This window comes from Rhinoderma darwinii, chromosome 1 (assembly GCF_050947455.1).
Source record: "Rhinoderma darwinii isolate aRhiDar2 chromosome 1, aRhiDar2.hap1, whole genome shotgun sequence".
Lineage (NCBI taxonomy): Eukaryota > Metazoa > Chordata > Amphibia > Anura > Rhinodermatidae > Rhinoderma > Rhinoderma darwinii.
The window spans coordinates 551363251-551389603 of record NC_134687.1 but is presented as its reverse complement, the minus strand read 5'-3'; the positions used below and the strand labels follow the sequence as shown (position 1 = coordinate 551389603).

Sequence of the window (26353 nt, the reverse complement as noted above, 5' to 3'; positions counted from 1 at the left end):
CGCTATAGCAGCCGCAGCGGCTGCTAGCGGCGCCACTGCCCTCATGCTTGGTGTCACCGCTAGCAGCCGCTATTGCTGCTATAGCGGTAGCCACTAAGTGAAGAAGTGCCCGGGTGGAAAGGCGCCTGGTTAGTGTGTGTATCCCCGCTGCTAGTTGCAATGGCGCGGGGATACACACACCTGCTGGCGCCCCTCTTGCCGTGTGGCGGCTGGCGCCCTGTGCGACTGCACTGGTCGAACATAGCTAAGGCCGGCCATGCTCTGGAGTAGTGCAAATATGTTCTCTGGAGTGAGGAATCATGTTTCAGTACCATGGCATTCTGATGGATGAATCTTTGCAATGTCAGGAGAACACATAGTGCCTATTTGGTGGCGGAGGGATAGTTATCTGGGGCTGTTTTCAGGGTTTGGGCTAGGCACCTTAATTCCTGTGAAGGATAATGGTAATGCTACAGCATTCAAAGACATTGGAGGGGTACAATTGCGTTTATTGAAATCAACAAAAAGTTGTACAAAAATGTAGCAATATCGTAACCTCAGAAATTGACAATGCAGAAGAAAAGATCACCTTACTGTAACTAAACAGAATTATACGATATTGTAAAGAAATAATGGCATCAAAGCCAAAAAAACTTAGATAGCAATGATGAGCATTTAGTGGATTCTTTAAATATAAGCCATGGATGCTGGATATTAAAATGTCACTCAAGCCTGTGTCATTAGAAACTAGTTCCTCTAGTCTACATATCCCAGAGAACTCACTGCCATTAATTATTAATAGGAGGGCAGCTAGATTTCCAGTGCCTAGTTATGACCTGACGAGCTTCGTGAATGAAGAAAACCCTGCTTAAGTAAAGAAATGGAACCAGGATATATAATAAAACTTAAGACCACAACTGGAGTCCAGGACAGCTATGCCAGCACACTTTATTGGATTGGTCATTAATGGTCTGCTTGAACGCAACTCAATCGCATACATCCCCACCATACACGAGACAGGGTACCTTCCCTCTCCCCACGTCGTCAACACATCTTACAGCACTCAGGATATAGGTCATGTAGGGCTACCGGTGTCTTGTACCATTGGGACAGTAGCGAATAGTTTTTTTTCCCTGTATAGTGGAAATGGAGGATTTATGGGTGAAAGTTAAGGCCCTTATTCAGTCTTCTGGGGAAATAGTAGGCTGTAAACTCCTGCTCCCATACCCACAAAGAAGCGGAGGAATGTATCACCTATTTCCATGAACAATTCGTAAAGTAACAACACAGTGTGAGAACAAGAAAACCCTGTGTAAATAGCATTTCAAAGGGGGTCAAATCTCTATTCCAACTACTAGAGGGAGGAGAAAGTGCTGCAACAGAGCTAGACTGTTGTGTAAATTGTAGCCATGCTCCCATAGTCAGCCCAACAGAAAATGAGAAGAACCATGGACAAAATCCTTAATGAAACTAGCGGATTCCCTGATCAAACCCAGTATCAGAACAGATAAGCATTTCCCGAGACTGTTGGTTGTCAAACATGGGTGAGAAGGGTAGGGTTAGAGGACAATTTAGCCTTAACCATATATCTATCCCAGAATCTCAAAACCTAGCTAGTCAATGGTATTCTACATAAACCATCTTGTCTATGCTTTCTATTAAACCATAAAATAACAATCTAGGGTTTACCTACTAGTTCCTTCTCCATTCTTACCTTTTATTTATAAGGTTTGTGGTGGAACCAGTCTAAGATGTACATATGGAGTGTGGCTCTATAATATGCTTGGACATCTGGAAGATCCATGCCAACTTTTGGTTTAGGTCTAATGAGATAGTAGTATCCAAAATTCTCAGCTTTGCTCCAAGCCCGCATAAAAGTCTATGAACATGGAGTGGAGTCTACAAAAAGAGTAGCTAGGCATATAAAAGAAAGGGCTCTGGAAGAGATATTAGCAGTGTGGCAGAATGTTCGTTTTAATAAAATTCTCACAAATCAAATATGCCATTTAATAAGATTTGCCTTAATCTCCTCAAGTAGAGGGGCAAGATTCAGTTTATATGTGTCACCAAGTGTTGAGGATATTTGGTGCCCAGGTAGTAAATGGAATTTGGGGCCCACCAAGAAGAAAAGGCCTTAAATATTAAAATTTCCCCTGCTGTGGTCAATTGTTTAAGGCCCAGTTCACACAGAGTTTGACAAATTGTTTTTTTTATGCGTAAAACGCGCCAAAAAATGTCCGAAAATGGCTCCTATTGATTTCAATGGGAGGCGGAGGAGTATTTTCCCGCGAGCGCAAAAAAACGCTTGCGGGAAAATGAAGCGACATGCCCTATCATCAGCCATTTACATTTCTGACCTCCCATTGACATCAATGGGAGGCAGAGAAAGCGTATTTCGCTGCGTTTTTGCCTGTCGCGCTCAATGGGTGCGAGCAGAAAACGCGGCAAACGGCATGCAGGCAGATCAAAATCTGCCTCAAACTTCCAAATGGAATTTTGAGGCAGAATTTTCTGCCTGAAAAAAACTGTTTGAACAGGGCCTAAAGAGTGCTGACTTATTTATATTAACTTAATCAAAACAGATTCCCAAAGAAACAGAACTCTTTCATAAGGTATAAATTAAAAAAATGTCATATGCGTAAATGGCTACTTTATATGTAGAACCACCTCATTAGATCGCAATGCCTGGGCTAAATACTCCATCACCAAAATGTATAGGAGTGGTGAGAGCTAGCAGCCCTGTCTCGTTCCGTTCCTCAGTTAGGAACCCATTTCCCTGGACTTGAGATAAGGGAGATGTATGGAATAAAAAAGGTAAAGAAAAGAAAACACTTTTTAAAATGGGAAAAATGCTACTTTAAATAAAATCTGTAGAAAAAAATTATATTATTGCAGTATATGCCCCAGAAATATGTCAATGAAATGATGTGTTTCCACTTGTTGGTTACAGAATGCAAAATGTTTGTTACAAATAGTTTCTCCGTTCTAGAAGTATAAAAATACAAAAAAAATGTATATATGTTTTTTAATTAAATACAATCACTTGCATTGTAAGTCGTCCCTGTTCTTGAACAGATGTACACAATCTTTAATATTACTAATATCTAACAGTCTTCACAATAAAATATTTACACTAAAACCTGTACGTAGAATGTGCTTCAATATATAAAAGGTTTGCAAGACTCGGAAATAAGGGACATAACACTATTTACAGAACAAAACAACAACAACAACAACAAAAAAAAAACTTCCAGGAAGCTAATTAAATCCATCATTCCAGGTCATGACTTTATCATACTCCTGAATTCTCTGTTTGATGTGAGAAAGCTTGTTCTTCAAGTACTCGCAACGTTCCTTTTTCTCCAAAAATGTAGGATCCTATTTGGAAAAAAAAATTATAAAAAAAATAAAAAAAATCAATGAAGCAATTAACTAGCCTGGATTTCACATAACTGCTTATGAAAGAACATTCAGCCTGGGCGAGTTAGAACACAATAAGTCACATGTTGTTTAAAGGCCAATTTGAAATGCCCAACAATAACAGGTTGGATGCACAAAGTTCATTTCGTACAGAGAACCTAAATACCTTAGTTTTCGAATAGGATTATTGGAAAAAACATACGTGTACATAATTTTTCTTATGTGTTTCTTTAATTTATATTTGGCCACACACACACTATAAATGGAGAAAAGTATAAGGCTGGGTTCACACACCCTATTTACGGACGTAATTCGGGCGTTTTAGCCCCGAATTACATCCGAAAATACGGCTCCAAAGCGGCAGCAAACATCTGCCCATTCATTTGAATGGGTTTTACGATGTTCTGTGCCGACGGACATATTTTTTACGCGCCGCTGTCAAAAGACGGCGCGTAAAAAAAAAAGACGCCCGCGTCAAAGAAGTACCTGTCACTTCTTGAGACGTAATTGGAGCAGTTTTCCCTTGACTCCATGGAAAAACAGCTCCAATTACATCCGTAATGGACGCAGCGAAAAGCGCCTGCACATGCCATTACGTCTGAAATTCCGGAATGGTTTTCTCCTGAAAACAGCTCCGTAATTTCAGCGGTAACGGAGGCTGCCTTGTGAACATACCCTTAGTATACACCTCTAAATCGTTGAATTCAGATGTATAAAACCAATCATCTAGCCATGCAGTCTGACCCATTCTTTTACAAATGTTTGTAAAGGCAGTCTAAAGAGATCACTGAACTCCAGTGTGGTACTGTAATAAGATGCCACCGTTGTCAGTTTATGGAATTCCTTCCCTCCCAGATATTCCACAATCAACTGTGAGTGATATTATGAAGTAGAAGCGTTTAAGAACCACAGCAACTCACCTATAAAGCGGAGACCACGTAAAGTCAGGGTATGTTCACACAAGCCATTTTCAGCCGTTTTTCGGCCCTAAACGGCAAAAAATGCGGGGGCTGAATGCCTACAAACATCTGCCTATTGATTTCAATGGGGAAAATGGTGTTCCATTCCCCCTATAGAGAACGTCATACAACCCCCCCCCTGTAGAGAACGACACACAGCCCCCCCCCCTTGTAGAGAACGTCATACAGCCCCCCCCCCTTGTAGAGAACGTCATACAGCCCCCTGTAGAGAACGTCATACAACCCCCCCTGTAGAGAACGTCATACAGCCCCCCCTTGTAGAGAACGTCATACAGCCCCCCCCCCCTTGTAGAGAACGTCATACAGCCCACCCCTGCAGAAAACATCATACAGCCCCCCCCTGACGAGAACGTCATACAGCCCCCCCCCCCTGTAGAGAACGTCATACAGCCCCCCCCCCCGTAGAGAACGTCATACAGCCCCCCCCGTAGAGAACGTCATACAGCCCCCCCCCCTGTAGAGAACGTCATACAGCCCCCCCCTGTAGAGAACGTCATACAGCCCCCCCCCCTGTAGAGAACGTCATACAGCCCCCCCCCCTGTAGAGAACGTCATACAGCCCCCCCCCTGTAGAGAACGTCATACAGCCCCCCCCCCCTGTAGAGAACGTCATACAGCCCCCCCCTCTGTAGAGAACGTCATACAGCCCCCCCCTCTGTAGAGAACGTCATACAGCCCCCCCCTCTGTAGAGAACGTCATACAGCCCCCCCCCCCCCGTAGAGAACGTCATACAGCCCCCGCCCCCCCCCCCCCGTAGAGAACGTCATACAGCCCCCCCCCCCCCTGTAGAGAACGTCATACAGCCCCCCCCCCCCTGTAGAGAACGTCATACAGCCCCCCCCCCCCTGTAGAGAACGTCATACAGCCACAAACCCCCCCTGTAGGTAACGCCATGCAGCCCCCCCCCCCAAAAAAAAACGGCCTATAGTTTGTCCTACAAAAGAGATATATCCCCTATCCACAGGATAGGGGATACATGTGTGATAGCTGGCAGCGATAAGGAAAACAGGGGACCAAAAGTCCCTCGAAGTTCTCCATCACAAACCTCGGACTTCCAGGGTCTGCACAGTTCAATAAAAATTTAAAGGAGCGCTGGTCACGCATGTGCACAAGCGCGACCGATACACAATTCATTGACTGGCCCGCACAAAGCCCTGACCTCAGCCCCATCCAACACCTTTGGAATGGACTAGAATGGAGATTGAGCGACAGATAGAAAATATAGATATCTCTCAATATTTTTTTTTATTTAGGTGGAACATCTGGAATCACACATGCAGATTTGATGCAGTTTGAGGTGCAGTTTTTTTGAAGAGGCTCTGTCACCACATTATAAGTGCCCTATCTCCTATATAAGAAGATCGGCGCTGTAATGTAGGTGACAGTAATGCTTTTTATTTAGAAAAAAAATCTATTTTAAACCACTATGAGTGATTTTTAGCTTTATGCTAATGAGTTTAATGCCCAAGTGGACGTGTTTTACTTTAGACCAAGTGGGCGTTGTACAGAGGAGTGTATGACGCTGACCAATCAGCGTCATGCACTTCTCTCCATTCATTTACACTGCACTAGCGATATAGTTAGATTGGTCAGCGTCATACACTCCTCTGTACAACGCCCACTTGGTCTAAAGTAAAACACGCCCAAGGGAAGACAAAGAAATGGATCCAGCGCTGGATCCATTTCTTTGTCTTCCCTTGTACTTCATACGTGTGCCGACACGAGGACCCGCGCGCAAGTCCACATATGCGATAAGGTGAGCTGGTGGAATCCTCCCAAACATTTTTTCTCTAAAACACGCATTAAGAAACTCATTAGCATAAAGCGAAAAATCGCTCATAAAGTGGTTTAAAATAGATCGTTTTTCTAAATAAAAAGCACTGCTGTCACCTGCATTATAGCGCCGATCTCCTTATGTAGGAGACAGGGCACTTATAATGTGGTGACAGAGCCTCTTTAAGCCAAAGCCAGGAGTGCATTCAGTCCTTCCCTATCTTTCCGGATTTGGCTAAAAAACAAACAAACCAAAAACTGCACCTCAAAACGGAATGTGTGATTCCAGCCTTTGACTGACCGCTATGTTCCCCGACGCCCCCCATAAACATGTACACGACGTTCAGCAAATTACTTTGATGGGTAATGGGAAATTCTGCTGCAAGTCACCTTTGTTGGGATAATAATGTAAGATGTCCGACACTTTCTCCTGGTGGGACACAGTCAGCTATCCCCATTGAAATTTGCAAGATCTGAATGTGTATGACCTGCTGCTCCATTATCTACTGCCCTGCCACACCTCACACCATGACAGTGTCACATGCAAACCGGTCCTCAATAATATCATTTACTAGAACTTAGAACACGGCCTCATGTAACACCAGAATGTTAACATACTAAAAACACTCTGTACTGCTGTGAATGTGCCGATCACTGATATTATTAGAAATTCATTTTTCACCAGTTACATTGAAGCGTTACATAGCATGGGAAAAAAAATAAAAAAATACATAAGCCGTAAACACCATGGAACATTTAGAAACTGGTGAAAGGAATAATGCAAATGAGTAATCTCTCAATAAAATTACTTTAATAGTATTATAGTGCGTGAATGCTGTATACTATATAAACTTTCATATATCACAGTACTCAAATACCAGATATATGTAAGTAAATTATCACTGTGTTGTAGGCCATAATAAAAACATACCTTTATAATATTTATTTGCCAGGGTAACTACACTTGTATATTGAGGAATTGCATTCTACCTTATGAGCTGCAGCGATTATTAGGGAAGTCCGCAAAAAAATTAATCTCTATTGTTTACCTGCCGTTTTAAGACAACCTGTATCTACTGCGCCATAAAAAGTTTTGAGGTGGCCCAAAGAGCGGTTTGTGTTCTGCTGGCTAAATCACTGGCTCATGGTTGGGGTTTGATACCAATCACTCGGTCTTGCTCCCTTATTATAACTATAATAGGAATAGCAGTGAGGATGAATCCACATGTAGCCATTCAATCGTGGTTTTGCATCAATTTTCCAAAACCCATGGCAAAATGCTGCAACAAAACTGATGTGTAGCCTCAACCTAAGGCCGGAGTTACACGAGCGTGTGCGTTTTGCGCGTGATAAAACGCGGCGTTTTGCGCGCGCAAAAAGTACTTAACAGCACCGTGTGTCATCACCATATGATGCGCGGCTGCGTGATTTTCGCGCAGCCATCATTATCACACTCTGTGTTTGTAAACAGAAAAGCACGTGGTGCTTTTCTGTTTTCATTCATACTTTTTACTGATGATGATGCGCGAATCACGCGCGACACACGGTAGTGCTTCCATGTGCTGCGCGTGATTTTCACGCACCCATTGACTTCAATGGGTGCGTGATGCGCAAACAATGCACAAATATAGGACATGTGAGTTTTACACAGCGGACATACGCTGCGTGAAAATCACTGACAGTCTGCATGGCCCCATAGACTAACATAGGTCCGTGCGAGGCGTGTGAAAATCACGCGCGCTGCACGGACGTATTACACGTTCGTCTAAATAAGCCCTAAAAGAAATTCATTAATATAAAGATTATTTGATTCACATGGTTACATATGTTTTTTATTTTTAAGGACAATTGTTCCATTAATAAACATCAGAATGCTTTTTCCAGTTGAAACCCAGACTGCATGGCAACACATTCTTCTATGTTGTTCTCCTTTTGTGTTTTACCTCACCTGATCGCCAGGTATGATATGCTTGACTTCTCATTCTAAGCAGTGTGAGCTATGGTCTTATTGTATTCTACTATAGTTTATGATGTCAGAAACTGCATTGTATTTAACAGTCTATCTAAATACTTGGTAAAAATATGGCACCAGACAGTCCCATTTATTAAAAGGAGTGTATGTATGTATGTATGTATGTATGTAATGTTTATAGTATTGCACTGAAGTAGGTTTAAACAGGGCATCAGACTCGTGCGACTCCTTTCTGCACACAAGTGCCGTGGTCAGTACAATCAGCCAATCAGGGCTGGTGGCACCGTGATTCGTCTACAGCGTCTACTTTTGAATGACACTCCAAAGGCAGCTCTGCACCAGCAAGAGCACCCGCAGCATCACAATACTATGGGTGTCATAGATACTCTTTATTAACCCCTTCAGCCTTGTGCAGTTGCCAACGTGTATAAACATTTACAGCCTTGAACAGGGTTTAATGATTGCTGTGCTGCTTCAGTGTGAGCAGGACTGCACTGTCACGCCTGCAGGGCTTTAAGAGCCCCGGACAACAGCCCCCACTGTAGATAGGTAGCGATGTCTGCAGGGGGTTTTGCGCTAAGCTCCCTCTAGGAGCGGAATACCCAGCCAGCTCTCTGGCCGGGGATTGCCCTCCTAGAGGGAGCCCCCATCTCTCCATCCCTGCTGTAAATAGTGCCACCCCTGTAGATAGCACCACCTAAACTCCCAATAGGAGCGGAATCCCAGGTGTCAGATCTCTCTGTGCCAGTGATTCTGCTTCTAGAGGGAGCCCCTGACGTCACTGTCCACCGTCAGAGGCTCCCTCTAGGAGCAGAATCCCCGGCCAACACTCTGACTGGGGATTCCGCTACTGGAGAAGCCCCTAGCATCTCTATCCATATATGGAGAGTGACATCAGTGGCTCTCTAGGAGCCTCCCCGGTGTCCCCGGTCTAGGAATCCCCGGTGTCTTATCGCTTCGTGCCGGGTATTCCACTACTGGAGAAGCCCCTGGCATCATTATCCATATATGGGCAGTGACACCAGGGGCTACACCTGGAACGGAATCCCCAGCGCTGCCGAGGCAGGGGATTCCGATTTTAGAGTTTGACCATATATGGACAGTCACATTAGGGGCTGAGACATCAGGGGCTCCCTCTAAGAGCGGAATCCGCGGCCAGATGGACTCCGCTCCTATAGGGAGATACAGAGGTGCTATTTACAGGAAGGGGGTGCCAATTACAAGGGGGGTGCTGATACATACAGGGGGAGTGGCACTATCTGCAGGGGGGATGGTGCTATCTACAGTGGGTTGCCCTCGCTACAGGGAGTGTGGTGCGGTGCTATTTACAAAGAAAAAAACAAAAAATATTTTCCAAAACATACCAGGCACTCTTTGGGATAAGAATAATTTCATATAAATTTTTATTAAATTCCATATAAAAATATATTTTAAAGATTTTTCATATATAAATATATCTCTTTCCTCTTTTATCCATAATACAAAGATTTTTTATAGGAAAAGAAAAGGGTTTGAGCAAACACATTTGTTTCAAACTAGATGTACATAATTAAAAAAATGTCTCCTGGCCAGGATACCAACACAGACTTTTATAACATTACTGCCATTAATTTATCCCCCTCTACACACAATGACATGTCATGATGAGATATCTAGGTAATAGGTGTTCTATACATAAGCCAAAATCAGACCCATATAAGAGATTAGCTATAAGAACCGGTTCTGAAGATTTTTTTATCCAGACACCATTGGTCTCCGTTCACACTTGCACTTTTTTCTTTTTACTCCTTCTTTTCTAATTTTGGTCCGAAACCAACAGAAACATTCGGGATGAAACATGTCAGCTGATCAATTAGTCTACACCTGGCAGGTAGTGACGTCAACCTTGCCTCGTCTTGCAGTCTCCAGTGTTGCCAGAAAAAACCAACGTGGATACCAGCATATTACGATACCGACTCTCCAGTGAGGAGTGTGTTCCATTGCTACAATTTGCTCACCTTGGGTGAAACCTCGGCTGCCCCCGAGCATAGGAAGATCCAAGCTATTCAACATAAGGATTGACCGTGGATGGAGTGGATATAAGGAGAACCTTCCATGTGGGAATTGTGATCTACCAATGATGAGATTGAAGGGGTGAAAAACGCGATTGATATATATAATTTTTTTTAAAATCTGCCTTAACTCTACAATTGCTCCAGGAGGAGGAACATAGTGAAAAAGAGTGAACTTTCAGTCCACCTTGAGTTGCGAGATCAACATAAAGATGAGTATTCAACTCTTTATCTATATTTGCATGGCTATTATATAAGAGGAACTGCTCCTGTTGGTTTCGGACCAAAATTCTAAAAGAAGGAGGAAAAAGCAAAAACTGCAAGTGTGAACTGAGACCAATGGTGTCTGAATAAAAATTTAACGTGGATACCAGCATAGCAGGATTCCGACTCTTCAATGTAGGAGCGTGCTCCATTGCTTAGATTTGCTCACCTTTGGGTGAAATCTCGGCTGCCCCCGAGTATAGGAAGATTTAAAGTTAAATATTTAACTCCTTATATACAATTGCATTGCTATTACACAAGAGGAACTGTTTCTGTTGGTTTCGGACCAAAATTAGAAAAGAAGGAGTAAAAAGAAAAAAGTGCAAGTGTGAACGGAGACCAATGGTGTCTGGATAAAAAAATCTTCAGAACCGGTTCTTATAGCTAATCTCTTATATGGGTCTGATTTTGGCTTATGTATAGAACACCTATTACCTAGATATCTCATCATGACATGTCATTGTGTGTAGAGGGGGATAAATTAATGGCAGTAATGTTATAAAAGTCTGTGTTGGTATCCTGGCCAGGAGACATTTTTTTAATTATGTACATCTAGTTTGAAACAAATGTGTTTGCTCAAACCCTTTTCTTTTCCTATAAAAAATCTTTGTATTATGGATAAAAGAGGAAAGAGATATATTTATATATGAAAAATCTTTAAAATATATTTTTATATGGAATTTAATAAAAATTTATATGAAATTATTCTTATCCCAAAGAGTGCCTGGTATGTTTTGGAAAATATTTTTTGTTTTTTTCTTTTTGAATTGTTGCTCTCCGAAACGGCACCGTGCTATATATGGATTGCATATTTTGGGATTTCTATTAGGTATGGTTTATAACCATTTCTTGTGTTTAGCGGTGCTATTTACATTGGCACTGTGGCATTATATGGGCACTACCTACAGAGGACACGGTCGCTATCTACATGGGCACTGTGTGTGGCACTATGTGGGCACTATCTACAGTGGGAACTGTGGCACTATTTACAGTGGGCACTGGCACTATCTACTGTGATATTGTGTCACTATCTACATGGGCACTGTGGTGTTTTCAGGTGGCAGCGACAAAAAACCCCTCTGAATAAAATTCATCCATTATTTTAATTTTTTTAATGTCCATGAAAAATGGATGGCAAAAAATATATATATATATATATATATATATATATATATATATATATATATGGAAAGAACACTTTTTAATTTATTTATATATATATATATATATATATATATATATATATATATAAATTAAAAAGTGTTCTTTCCACATTTTTTGTGATTTCTCTGCTCATAATAAAAATTAAAAACATGGAATTCATTAAATTTATTTAGAAAATGAAAGCATTGCTGCACTATTGTGTCCGGTAAAATCACAGACACCCCGATGGAACCTATTAAAGTCAATCGGTTCCGTCGGTACGGTTATTCACTTGTTCTGCTCCTCTGTTCTCCTCCTATGAACAATGGAATAGCACAACGCAAGTGTGAACAGAGCCTTAGAAACAAACTAAAATCTGATTCATTCTATATGTACTCACATTCTTTTTCTTCTGATATTCCTGCAAAACCTTTGAAATCCGTTCATATTCCTGGAAATTTATGGAAAAAATTAAATTAAAAATAAAGTTAAATAAAAGTCGCTATTTGAGTAACACACAAAAAAGATAATAATTGGTTACGTCTGGCCACCTATGTACGGCCAGATTGCGACCTCCATGGTCCACAAAAAACAAGATCAAGTGGATTATTACTGGCCATAAAATGACCATTGCCCCGATGTGCTAGTGATTTATTCAAACTAAAATGTTGTTAACCTAGGCCATGCAGCCAAGTTGCACTATAAATTGAAGGTTCCTGAAGGCAATGTTTCCATGGCATATGTTCAGGCTGAAAAATATGAGGCATTTTGGAGTCCATTTTAAAAGCACTTTTGAAGTGTCATTGGGAAATAGGAAAAATCAGTTTGTGGCAGGCGATTTTTAATTCAGCTGTGTAAAAATACGCCTTGTATAATCTACACAGTGTATTTCCCATTGAAATACTGCTGATCCTCGTAGACTGTCAGAGTGACTGTGACGTCACACTGACAGCTGGAATACGTTACACTACCTAGGCAGTGTAATGTATTCTAGCAGCGATCAGAGCTGCAGGTAAAAAAAGAAAGTGTAAAAAGTAAAGAAAAAAAAAAAAAGTAAAAAAAAGTTAATAATGTTATAGGAAAAAAATGAAAACTTAAAAAAAAAACAGTACACATTCGGTATCACCGCGTTCGTAATGACCCAATCTATAAAACTATCTATGTTATTTTTACTGCACGGTGAACGCCGCAAAAAAAACAAAAACTAAAAACAATGCCAGAATCACTATTTTTTGGTCGCCAGCCCTCCCAAAATATAGAATAAAAAGTGATCAAAAAGTCACATGTACCCCAAAATAGTACCAATAAAAACTAGAACCCGTCACGCAAAAAACAAGGCCTTACACAGCTTTTTTGACTGAAAAATAAAAAAGTTACGGCTCTCAGAATATGGTGACACAGAAAATAAATTTTATAAAGTGATTTTATTGTGCAAACGCTGCAAAACATAAAATAAAAAAGATATACATATGGTATCACCGTAATCGTATCGACCCGCAGAATAAAGTAACATTTTTGGTCACCAAAGCTCTAAATGTAATAAAAAGTGATCAAAAAGTTGTATGTACCAAAAAATGGTACCAATAAAAATAACAGCTCGTCCTGCCAAAAATAAGCCCTCACACCGCTCAATTCATGGTAAAATAAAAACGTTATGGCGTTTGGAAGGCGTGGAGTGAAAAACTAAAATGGAAAAGCAAAAAAGGATCAGTCCTGCAAAGGATGATTAATTTCTATTAAAAAAATTAATTACCACCACATGTGGGGTATTGTCATACTCGGGAGGGATTGCGTTACAAATTTAGGGCGACTTTTTCGCCTTTATCCCTTGTTGAATTTTTTAATTTTCACGTTTTAGTTGACAAAAATGTTTATATTCATTTTCACGGCCTAATTCTAGTAAATTCTGCAAAAAACCTGTGTAGTATAAATGCTTACTATACCCCTAGATAAATTCCTTGAGGGGTGTAGTTTGCCAAATGGTGTCACTTTTGGGGTGTTTCCACTGTTTTCTCCCCTCCGGGGCATTGCAATCGCGACATGGCACTAAAAAGCAATCCAGCAAAATCTACATTCCAAAATCCAAATGGCGCTCCTTCCCTTCTGAGCCCTGCTGTGTACCACATATGGGATATTTCTGTAATCGGGAGAAGATGCTTTACAAACGTTGGGGTGCATAAATATAGCAAAATACCTGTGGGGTCAAAGTGCTAACTATACCCCTAGATAAATTCCTTAAGGGGTCTAGTTTCCAAAATGGGGTCACTTTTGGGGAGTTTCCACTGTTTTGGCACCACAAGACCTCTTCAAACCCGACATGCTGCCTAAAATATAATCTAAAAATAAGCAGGCCCAAAAATCCTGTAGGTGCTCCTTTGCTTCTGAGGCCGGTGTTTCGGTCCATTAGGGCACTACAGCCACATGTGTGATATTTCTAAAAACTGCAGGACCTAGGCAATAAATATTGAGTTGTGTTTCTGTGGTGAAACCTTCTGTGTTACAGAATTTTTTTTCCATTACAAATTTATTTCGGCACAAAAAAAAAACAAGTGTAAATTTCCCCTCTACTTTGCTTTATTTCCTGTGAAACGCCTAAAGGGTTAAGAAACTTTCTGAATGCGGTTTTTGAATACTTTGAGGGGTGCAGTTTTTAAAATGGGGTGATTTATTGGGGGATTCTAATATATAAGGCCCTCAAAACCACTTCAGAACTAAACTGGTCCCTGTAAAAATAGCCTTTTGAAATTTTCTTGAAAATGTGAGAAATTGCTGCTAAAGTTCTAAGCCTTGTAACATCCTAGAAAAATAAAAAGATGTTCAAAAAACAAAGCAAATCTAAAAGTAGACATATGGGAAATGGTAACTAGTGACTATTTTGCGTGTTATTACTATGTTTCACAAGCAGATATATTTAAATTGAGAAAAATGCAAATTTTTACAAATTTTCTCTAAATTTGGGTGTTTTTCACATATAAATATTGAATTTAATCGACCAAATTTTTCCACTATCATAAAGTATAATATGTCACGAGAAAACAATCTCAGAATCGCTTGGATAGGTAAAAGCATTGCGGAGTTATTACCACATAAAGTAACACGTCAGATTTGAAAAAATGGGCTGTGCCACAAGGCCAAAACGGGCTGCGTCCTAAAGGGGTTAAAGATCCCTGTAGTGTGTCATCCCACTAATATTTTCTGAATGTTTCATGGTACATAGCCTTTAATGTAAATGGTACGTGTCTTCTCTTCAACAACAAAATCCTATCCCAACAACGAACATCTTAACTATTAGAGAAATAGGTGGAGCGCTTGAACAGATGTTATTAATGGAAACAGCAATTACGCAGATGCTCTAGTGTGGGCAGATGCCTTTTACAATCTGTCTCTGAGGCGTTCTCCAGTTCTGGTAAAAAGCACGAAGCACTGAACAAGTTACGTCATCGTACAGGTAAGCTGACTATATAGCGATTACACCTACCCGACCGGGTTTCAGCTCTCTCAACATATTCACAAAAGCAAACCAGCTTCCACATCACGGACCTTCCTCCATATCACATGACCCGTATTAGCCAATAGAACTCACAGGTCCTTCATTCTTATTGTTCCATAACAACCAAGCCATTTTTCTTTACTCGACGTGTTACACGAGGTAAACAAACTGTACCTATACTGGATTTGAGCACTCTCATGACTCAGTCATGCCTCCAAAAAGGAACCCTGCACTTTGCCACAGGAGTCTTTAGTCTAAGAGCATGGCTGCTGCCCGAGTGGCTGAAACCTCTCAACAGAACCACGCCTGTGGATTTCAGCATTCTCATAAATTGAACCCCTTTCAGACCAGTCATGCCTCCAAAAAGTAACCCTGCACTTGGACTCAGGGTTTTTTTCTATTCCCCCCCAAAAAAATAGTTAATAAAAAAAGTTAATCAAAAAAATGATATGTAACTCAAAAAGGATGCCATTAAAAAGTACAACTAATTCCGCAAAAAACAAGTCCTCATACAGCTATGTTGACAGAAAAAAAAAAAAAAGTTCTAGCTCTTTGAATGCGACTATAGAAAAACTTGGTCATTAGGGCCTAAAATAGGCTGGTCACCAAGCGGTTAAAGACAGAAGAATTAAGTGAACAACAAAAACAAACATTTGTAAAGTGTCAACATGTACTCACATATTCGTTGTCTGGGTTTCTGGGCAATTTTCTCATCACCGCGTCCAGTTCACTGAACTTTTTCAATACTGCCTGTACCTCAGCAGAAAGCTCTTTGTACTCAGAATACTGGTCATTAAACACAGCTTTATATCGATCCCGCTCATCATCTGATTTTATTGCCTGATATTTTCTATTAGAAATAAAAAAAAATATAAATGACACACACACGTAAAGTATAGGATACAGCACAGCTGTATGCAATTACAGTGAAACTTATTTAATTGGCATCTGATAATTCAGAAAGACTGATAGTCCAGCTTTTGCTTCCACCACAGAACTGCAATGTATTGTGAAATTTCACAAGATGAAAAGAAGACTAGGAAAGAGATCAGGACATCCCATGGATTAAAAGAAGAAAAAAAAACAAACACTGTATAAAGAATAAACTGCAGATTTTGTGTTAGGCCCCATGCACACGAACGTGCTTTTGCAGCAGCAGTTCCCCTGAAAATTCACGTGAGAATTGCGGCCCCATTCATTGGTTTCCACGGTCCGTGCATGGCTCCGGGCTCATTGAAAATAATGGCTGCTGTATTCTTTCATCACTCCGATTGCCCAAATGACAATTTTCGACGTGGTTTTGGATAATAGGAGTACAGAACTTTAGCGGGAATATGCAGCCCATGCCTAGGGTAGTATATTCAGCCGGCAGATCCAGTTTAAGAAAATGGAGGCCTATACATTTTAATCTGAAAGAGTAAAAACCTCTTAAAATAATAAAGTTCCACGACCAATACTTACGCCACATAGTCTGGCATAACAATGGGTTTTGGAATATGCCCGGCTGGAATGTATCCGCTTATGAGCTCAGGTCTCATCTCAGCCATTTGGTTAGCTCTGTGCTTTCCTGGAACTTCAGTCACTAAATGGTCATTACCAGCAGCCGTGTCACGCTAAAATAAAATAAAAAGTTACGCATGAAAAGAAACATTGGTGTTCACCATAGTCTTATTAAATACTGCGTAAAAGAGGTTTCCCTTATTTCTCAATATTAGATATTTCAAGGCTAAACCAGTACTGTAGAGGCTAAAGGTGACACTCCAGCTTTAAAAAGGTACCCAGGCTCATATTAGAGAACATCCACTGCATGACCCATAATATGGCAATCACCGTAAGGTCTAGGTGCACTTTTGGGGGGGGGGGGGGGGAAGCCTCTGTTAGAAGCCATGTGTCTAATAGAAAATCCAGGCATGTGCACAGATATTTTGCTACAATCTTAAATCATGAACACAGGTCCCTTTTAACTAGAAGCCGGGGGCCAGCTTCCCTAATTCCCTGCAATCAGCTGTTATCACTAGTGGAAGCCTTACCCGGCCAGGGACTTCCCCTGCAAATAAATGTACTGCATGGAAGGGGCTGCCAGAACAGCGCTCCATTCTGGCACATAGAGGGCGGCCCCCGAGTGCATGATGCTCGTCTGATAAGGCATCTACAGTCTATGAGTAGGAGATTAAAATAGCACTAGACAAAAAAACGGATACACTGAGTTATGCCTAGTGCATGGCCTGTGGGCAATGACATAGGGACTCTTTCGTTGGTGTTTTTGAATCCGTGTGTCATGCACCGCCCCTACACTGGGCGCAACGCATAAACGGTCTGGCCCAGAGCGTTCCTTTAATCGCCTACTAACATACTGTGAACGCCTGATCAGGTGAGCATATGATGCTAGGGACCCCCCGAAGAGCCATAAGAGAGAGTTTCTCTGTAAGATAAAATTAGATGTTCTGCAACAGTATTACTTACTGCTCCGCTAGAGTGTTACTGATGTGTCACATATGAGAGCCATACTGCCATCTACTATCTCAGGAGGAACCAGAACTCTGTAATATAGTGTTCAGAAAATGTGACGTTTTTAGAGTCCGAAACAGAAAATAGAACTATATCCCCAGCAATACATCTCTTGTATCTGCATAACTAGGCAGATCTGCCATTCAGTGCTCTGGAAAAGCTCTGTGACATCCTCTGCTGTGGAAGTTGTAGTTCTTAATAGAAGAAAAACCTAAAAAGGTGCATAACTATTTGCCATTTTTTGTATTATTATTTTAGAGGGAAATCTCTTTACATGGCAACCAGACATTTATACTGCAGCAGGCTATAGATACACAGCAGAGTTATTATAGGAGATGAAAGTTGCATGTGAAAAGTGATGATGCAGTTAAATGCCACTTCATTATTTTCCATGGCAGCATATAGTCCATGTAATGAAGTCGAACTAGAAGCCCAAGATGCAGCAAGTTGTGCCCAAAATAGACAGCAAAGGCGCTTTTACACGATCATTGCTCTTTTTAAATAGGGCAGCGATCAACCGATCAAGGAATCAATACTCCATTGACTAATTGCATCTTTTACGCGAACCAAAAAAAAATAACCGGTTGCTAGTCGGCAGCACGTCTCCCTGTGTAAACTGGGAGATGTGCTGCCGACTTGATGCAAATGCACAGGAGCGAATGATCGCTTGATCGTAATGATCGTTCATCTACATACATTGCAGACGATTGCTGCTTCTGAACGGAGCGAACGAGCGCTGATCGATGTGCTGCATTTTCGATCGGCGCTCGTTTTCATGGTCAATATCGGGCAGTCTAAAAGAACCTTTGCATAGCAAGTCCTTGATCTGTATAATTCCTGGAAAACAAGGGAAGAACATTAAATACAACTCACTTCTATCAATGGTGTGTTGTCTGCCATGAAGCCCTTCTCTTACTGCTGTATAGTTGTTTTTTTCTTGAAGCTGCCACATGAGGGAACTACAGCCAACTAATTCTAATCTCTAACAGAGATCCAGGAAGCAAAGATCCATGGCGTTGTTTTGCACAATGGTAAGTGACACGAACTACCCGTTCCTATCTGCTTCACAGAGCGAACAGGAGTGCAAATAGCATCTCTGTAGGATCAAGTAGCCTATTTAATGGCTTCACTTTTCTTTCTTTATTTTTTCGGACCCAGCAACAAACACTTTTTATAATCTGGGAAGGAGATTTACTAGAGACCATCCTTTATTCCCTGTTCATTCTAGATAGGCACAGATAAAGTAGTGCTAAAGTGGAAGGACCATCCCAGAGTCAGACTGGCCCATGGTCTGACACAAGAATGGGCCTAAAAAAAGAAGTCTAGCAAAAAACGAATTAAATTCACACTAGGGTCTGTTTCTTACAGGTTGATTCACAAATAATCTTTGACCTTATTGACGATATGTAATGATCGGCACAAAAGTGCAAAATTGACATTGCACATGTTCTAAATAGATGAAGGGTGGTCCCGTTGCCTCTGATGGGTACAAAGAAGCCCTAGTCCAACAATGGACACATGAAACACCATGTACTGTATCTCAGCTTCTCCGATTCCTGTGATTAATTGGAATATAAAATTTAATGGTACTCGGACACCAATATCAAGTGGAGTACAGCATTTCTGGAGCACCGTACATTAGGACATATGCTTGAATTTCCTGTTTAGGTTTTGGTTGTAATCCCTAATAATAGAACTAGGGATGATGCTGTATGTGCAATGAACAAGAAGCAACAGGTTTAGTACATTCCTCCTGAAGCCCATCTCCTCCAGCACTGTTGTGATGCACATTCCTATACAATTACACTTTACACGTTCCAGTATAGGCCGCCCCTGCCTGCAATTGCCTACATAAAAGTAATGAACTAATGTAGAACTATTATAGAAGCAAATGTGTGAAATATATGACTGCAAGTGAAGATTCAGCTGTCAAACCATCAATGTCAATTCACCAAGCAAATTGGAATCTGCAAATTCAGAAAGCACAGATGTTTTATTATATATGTTCTTCACCTAGAACATCAGGCTCAATGTCTTGGTGTAATACTTAAAGAGGCTCTGTCACCAGATTTTGCAACCCCTTTCTGCTATTGCAGCAGATAGGCGCTGCAATGTAGATTACAGTAAAGTTTTTATTTTAAAAAAACGAGCATTTTTGGCCAAGTTATGACCATTTTTGTAGTTATGCAAATGAGGCTTGCAAAAGTCCAAGTGGGTGTGTTTAAAAGTAAAAGTCCAAGTGGGTGTGTATTATGTGCGTACATCGGGGCGTTTTTAATACTTTCACTAGCTGGGCGCTCTGATGAGAAGTAACATCCTCTTCTCTTCAGAACGCCCAGCTTCTGACAGTGCAGATCTGTGACGTCACTCACAGGTCCTGCATCGTGACGGCCACATCGGCACCAGAGGCTACAGTTGATTCTGCAGCAGCATCAGCGTTTGCAGGTAAGTCGATCTTACCTGCAAATGCTGATGCTGCTGCAGAATCAACTGTAGCCTCTGCTGCCGATGTGGCCGTCACGATGCAGGACCTGTGAGTGACGTCACAGATCTGCACTGTCACAAGCTGGGCGTTCTGAAGAGAAGAGGATGTTACTTCTCTTCACAGCGCCCAGCTAGTAAAAGTATTAAAAACGCCCCGATGTACGCACCTAATACACACCCACTTGGACTTTTACTTTTAAACACACCCACTTGGACTTTTGCAAGCCTCATTTGCATAATTACAAAAATGGTCATAACTTGGCCAAAAATGCTCGTTTTTTAAAAATAAAAACGTTACTGTAATCTACATTGCAGCGCCTATCTGCTGCAATAGCAGATAGGGGTTGCAAAATCTGGTGACAGAGCCTCTTTAACTCCAATCTGTCCTTTTTCCCCTCACATTCAGTCCATTGACAAATCCGGTCGCCTCAACTAAAAACTCAAAACAAAAACACCACACCTCTCATATCCGTCCCTACCTCACCACTGACTCTGTTAAAACACTAATCCAGGTCCTAATCATTTCTCGTCTAAACTCAAACCTTGCCAACTTTCAACAAGGGACACCAGGGGGATTCTGAAAAGTGTGGTATGAAGCGGTGTGCACAACATTTATTTGACCTTTACTGGAATATGTCGGCGCTGTATAAAGATTAATATTATATTACTATTATGTTTGAGGCACATCAGCACAGGACTGAAATGTGGAGGTTGTAAATATTCGTGTGAAGTACTCTCCCTATATTCTTACACTGCTGTTGGGTAATAAACACCACTCGCCATGTTGCTCTCTTAATTCAAGCCTATATGCGCTCTATATAGATCATCCAGATAAGCCTGCTTTCGGACAGCCGCAATATGGCTCCATATTATACCATCATAACAAATCAGGAAACCTTTCCCATAGATATTACAGATGAGCAAATTTGAGGGATGAAGCCGATTCACTGACCACCAATCATTATTTTTAACCTTAAGGGGCTTTTAGACGAGTCGATTCTCGTTAGAATAATCGTTCGATTGAGAAAAGTGATCAATCAGCCTAGGTGTAAACACTGCAAGCAATCAAACGATTAACGATATATATCGACGATCGCATCGTTTGGAATGAGAGAAACATTGTTCGTAGTCACTAAATGTGCAAGTTTAACCCCTTAACAACGAGCGATGGGTATATTCGTCACCAGCAGGTGTTAGTTCCCGCATAGCTACGGGTATATCCGTCGCTCTCATCAGGTGGTTACTGCCAGCGTACCCACACGATCAGCGGCAGGAGCACGGCTGTTATACACAGCCGGGCTCCTGCCACAACTGCCGGAATCGAAGCGCGCTCTGATTCCGTCAGTTTAACCCATCAGATGCCGCTATCAAAAGTGACAGCAGCTTCTAAGGTGTTCGACAGAGGGAGGGAGCTCCCTCTGTCACCGCATTGGCGCCCCCGCAAAGAGATCGCAGGGTGCCATCGGGTTTCAGCATGCCTTCAGCATCCACCTATTAGCCCATACCAGAGGCATGGCCTAATAGATTGCCCATCAGTTTTACACTGACAGGCAATAATGCTTTGGTATACGAAGTATACCAAAGCATTATATAAGCGATCAGCAGGACGCATGGTGAAGTCCTGGTGGGCCAAAAAAAAGGAAAAAACAGTTAAAGTTTGTGAAATAAAAAAATCTAATAGTAAAAATAAAAACAATTTTTCCCCCCAAAAAGTTGTTTTATTAAGGCCTCATGCACACGACCGTAGCCATGTGCACGGCCGTGATTTTCGGGTCGGCCGGCAGCGGACTGTCAGCCGTGAGCTGCCCGCAAATCGCAGGCCATGCACATGGCCGCGGCCATTATTTTCAATGAGCCCAGACCGCAGAACACGGCCGTAATAAGACATGTCCGTTCTTTCTGCGGTGCGGGCTCCCGGGCCGTGCAAGGACCGTAAAAACTACGGTCGTGTGCATGGCCCCATAGGAATGAATGGGGCCGCAATTCTCCCGTGGATTTTCGGGGGAATTGTGGCCGCAAAAGCACGTTCGTGTGCATGAGGCCTAAGTTTGTAAAAAAAAAAAAAGTAACACATACACATATATGGTATCACCGCGATCGTAAGGACTCGAACAATAAAGTTAATGCATTAAACCGCCGGATGAACGGAGTCCAAAAAAATAGAAAAATGCAAAAAACTATGGCAAAAATTCTTTTTTCTTCCATTCCCACCATAAAAAACTAAAAAAAAAAATCAATCAATAAGTCCCATGTACCCCAAAATACTACACCTTTTCCCGCAAAAAACAAGCCCACATATGGCTACATCGACTGAGGAAAAAAAAAAAAAAAAAAGTTACGGCTCTTGAAATGCGGCGATGCAAAAACAAGTAATTTTTTTTTTTTTAAAAGGGTTTTTGTTCTGCAAACATAGCAAAGCAAAAAACCTCTACATAGTTGGTATCTCCATAATTGTGCCGACCCATCGAATAAAGGTAACATGTTATTTCTGCCGCATAGTGAACGCCGTAAATTTGTAACGTGAAAAACTATGCTGGAATTGCCGCTATTTTCAATTATTTCCTAAAATAAAGTTAATCAATATATTCTATGCACCCAAAAATGATGCAATTGAAAAATACAAGTCGTCCCGCAAAAAAACAAGCCCTCATACGGCTATGTCGACGGAATAAAAAAAATAAAAAAAAAAGTTACGACTCTTGGAATGCAACAGTGAAAAAACAAAAAATAATCCTTGGTCATTAACGCACAAAATGTTAAACAGGTATCATTAGTCTTTCAACGACAAAGCAGTAGGCGTTTGATTTCTAGAAAGGTGTGCCCCATAACTGTTGTACATCCTACCAAATGCAGTAATTGGTTAGATACCAGACAATCGACCTAAACACTGATCGCAATAAAGACTATTTAAACGATAATAGATGCAATTAAATAATGATCGTTCACTACGGAACGACTCGCCAACGAATCGCTAATCGTTCGATAGTTACAATTTCTTGGCTCGTCTAAAAGGCCCTTAAGCCATTGTCTTAATTGAGGGAAACCATGTTCAGTAAAAAGTATTTCAATTTGCAAACATTCACTCATCTGTTGCCAAGTGGCAATTTGTCGTCTTTTGCCCAGGAACACAAGACAGAATTTTATATACTCAAAAATCTCAGAGAAAGGAAAGTTGCCCTCTAAAGCCCCATGTACAGAGACCGTATTTTTCACTTCCCGTAAATACTGGCCGTAAATACGGGTACGCTGTCACGCGTTTTTACGGACCCGTAAAAAAAAGGGGGTTGGAAATGATGTCACATGATCGCTCAGACGCCATTTTCCCTGCTTCTCTTTATTCAAAAGTTGAAATCCCCTGACGTCTCCTAGCAATGCTCCCGTAATTACGGGTGCACACACGTAGCCACCCGTAATTACAGGAGCTGTATAGACTTCTATGGGCCTGCCCATGCCATAATTAATGGCCTGAAATAGGACATGTTCTATATTTTTCAACGGCCCGGGCACCTTCCCGTACGCAAATGGGAATGTACCCGTGGCCAATAGAAGTCTATGTTGTATATATGTACTGAGCTTGGTTCTGGTTCAGTATATATGTACGGAGCTTGGTTCTGGTGCAGTATATATGTACGGAGCTTGGTTCTGGTGCAGTATATATGTACGGAGCTTGGTTCTGGTGCAGTATATATGTACGGAGCTTGGTTCTGGTGCAGTATATATGTACGGAGCTTGGTTCTGGTGCAGTATATATGTACGGAGCTTGGTTCTGGTGCAGTATATATGTACGGAGCTTGGTTCTGGTGCAGTATATATGTACGGAGCTTGGTTCTGGTGCAGTATATATGTACGGAGCTTGGTTCTGGTGCAGTATATATGTACTGAGCTTTGTTCTGGTGCTGTGTATATATACGGAGCTTGGTTCTGCTGCTGTATATTTGTACTGAACTTTGTTCTGGTGATGTATACATGTACTGAGCTTGCTCCTGGCACCGTATCTGTGCATTAGCCGGGAGAGTTGTCACGGCTTACTGTGTACGCCGCACTGTCCTCCACCCTTCTCATGTGCACAGCCTGAGGCCTCATGCACACGACCGTGCCCGCAATCACGGCCCGCGATTGCGGGCACGGCCGGCCGCTGACAGCCGCATTTTCGGGCCGTGCTCCCATACAAAGTATGGGAGCACAGCCCGCAAAATGCAAAAGAACGGACAGGTTTCATAATTCCCGGAACATTTCCACGGCACGGACACCCTTCCGTAGTGCTACGGAAAGGTGTCAGTGTTCAATGAAAGTGAATGGCTCCGTTTTTGCGGACCGCAATTGCGGTCCGCAAAAACGGAGGTTTTTTACAGTCGTGTGCATGGGGCCTGACTAAATGGGCTGAGCACGCTTAGGATATTGAACGTGCGCATATAGGCCTATACGTATTGGAGGAGTTTAATATAATGTGTGGGTAGGTCTGTACGCTTATGTAATTATATAAATAAATAGTGTGGCAATCCACACTAAAACATTCTGGCCAGGGAATTTCTTTATTTAGAGTCCACTTTAATGTAGGGGTATTTGGAATATCATAATTGTTTTATTTTATTATTAGAATCATTTTCAATGGCGCGATACACCGCAAACCCATCCTCCCCCGCATGTCTTCGTCCGAAAAACAGGGAACCTGTTAAAAATTTTAATCCCACCCCTGGGTGAGCCCCTTACTAACGGGACAGGAAATGCATTACGTGCTGTGTCCTCTTATTGGTCAGTACACACAGGAGGGTGTGAACTCCGCCTTTTAAAGACAAAGTGTTCTGCCACCAACAGCGGCTAGCAATTTATGTCCACGCCACACATGAATCGATGCTCCTAGTACATTGTGCACTTAGATGTTCTAGCATTCTAGAAGTCTAACAGATTAATTCTGCAGGCCCCTGAAGAGTTATGGCAGATATATATATACACAGTGAAGGAAATAAGTATTTGATCCCTTGCCGATTTTGTAAGTTTGCCCACTGTCAAAGACATGAACAGTCTAGAATTTTTAGGCTAGGTTAATTTTACCAGTGAGAGTTAGAGTATATAAAAAAAATAAAAGAAAATCACATTGTCAAAATTATATATATTTATTTGCATTGTGCACAGAGAAATAAGTATTTGATCCCTTTGGCAAACAAGACTTAATACTTGGTGGCAAAACCCTTGTTGGCAAGCACAGCAGTCAGACGTTTTTTGTAGTTGATGATGAGGTTTGCACACATGTTAGATGGAATTTTGGCCCACTCCTCTTTGCAGATCATCTGTAAATCATTAAGATTTCGAGGCTGTCGCTTGGCAACTCGGATCTTCAGCTCCCTCCATAAGTTTTCGATGGGATTAAGGTCTGGAGACTGGCTAGGCCACTCCATGACCTTAATGTGCTTCTTTTTGAGCCACTCCTTTGTTGCCTTGGCTGTATGTTTCGGGTCATTGTCGTGCTGTAAGACCCAGCCACGAGCCATTTTTAATGTCCTGGTGGAGGGAAGGAGGTTGTCACTCAGGATTTGACGGTACATGGCTCCATCCATTCTCCCATTGATGCGGTGAAGTAGTCCTGTGCCCTTAGCAGAGAAACACCCCCAAAACATAATGTTTCCACCTCCATGCTTGACAGTGGGGACGGTGTTCTTTGGGTCATAGGCAGCATTTCTCTTCCTCCAAACACGGCGAGTTGAGTTAATGCCAAAGAGCTCAATTTTAGTCTCGTCTGACCACAGCACCTTCTCCCAATCACTCTCAGAATCATCCAGATGTTCATTTGCAAACTTCAGACGGGCCTGTACATGTGCCTTCTTGAGCAAGGGGACCTTGCGGGCACTGCAGGATTTTAATCCATTACGGCGTAATGTGTTACCAATGGTTTTCTTGGTGACTGTGGTCCCAGCTGCCTTGAGATCATTAACAAGTTCCCCCCGTGTAGTTTTCGGCTGAGCTCTCACCTTCCTCAGGATCAAGGATACCCCACGAGGTGAGATTTTGCATGGAACCCCAGATCGATGTCGATTGACAGTCATTTTGTATGTCTTCCATTTTCTTACTATTGCACCAACAGTTGTCTCCTTCTCACCCAGCGTCTTACTTATGGTTTTGTAGCCCATTCCAGCCTTGTGCAGGTCTATGATCTTGTCCCTGACATCCTTAGAAAGCTCTTTGGTCTTGCCCATGTTGTAGAGGTTAGAGTCAGACTGATTAATTGAGTCTGTGGACAGGAGTCTTTTATACAGGTGACCATGTAAGACAGCTGTCTTTAATGCAGGCACC

At 41.8% G+C, this 26353-nt stretch overlaps 1 protein-coding gene across 2 annotated transcripts in view; it reads right to left on the bottom strand.

The window, feature by feature from the left end:
* Positions 1–467: 467 nt before the first annotated feature.
* The window catches only part of MARVELD2 (MARVEL domain containing 2), a 42690-nt gene continuing 16804 nt past the window's right edge, over positions 468–26353 (bottom strand). For both annotated transcript variants that reach the window (XM_075837951.1, XM_075837941.1), the window contains exons 4-7: positions 16535–16686; positions 15752–15923; positions 11984–12034; positions 468–3357 (exon numbers count right to left, since the gene is read on the bottom strand). In XM_075837951.1, the coding sequence (XP_075694066.1) occupies positions 3238–3357; positions 11984–12034; positions 15752–15923; positions 16535–16686 (495 nt within the window). In that variant the 3' untranslated portion in view covers positions 468–3237. The remainder of the gene's footprint in view (positions 3358–11983; positions 12035–15751; positions 15924–16534; positions 16687–26353) is intronic.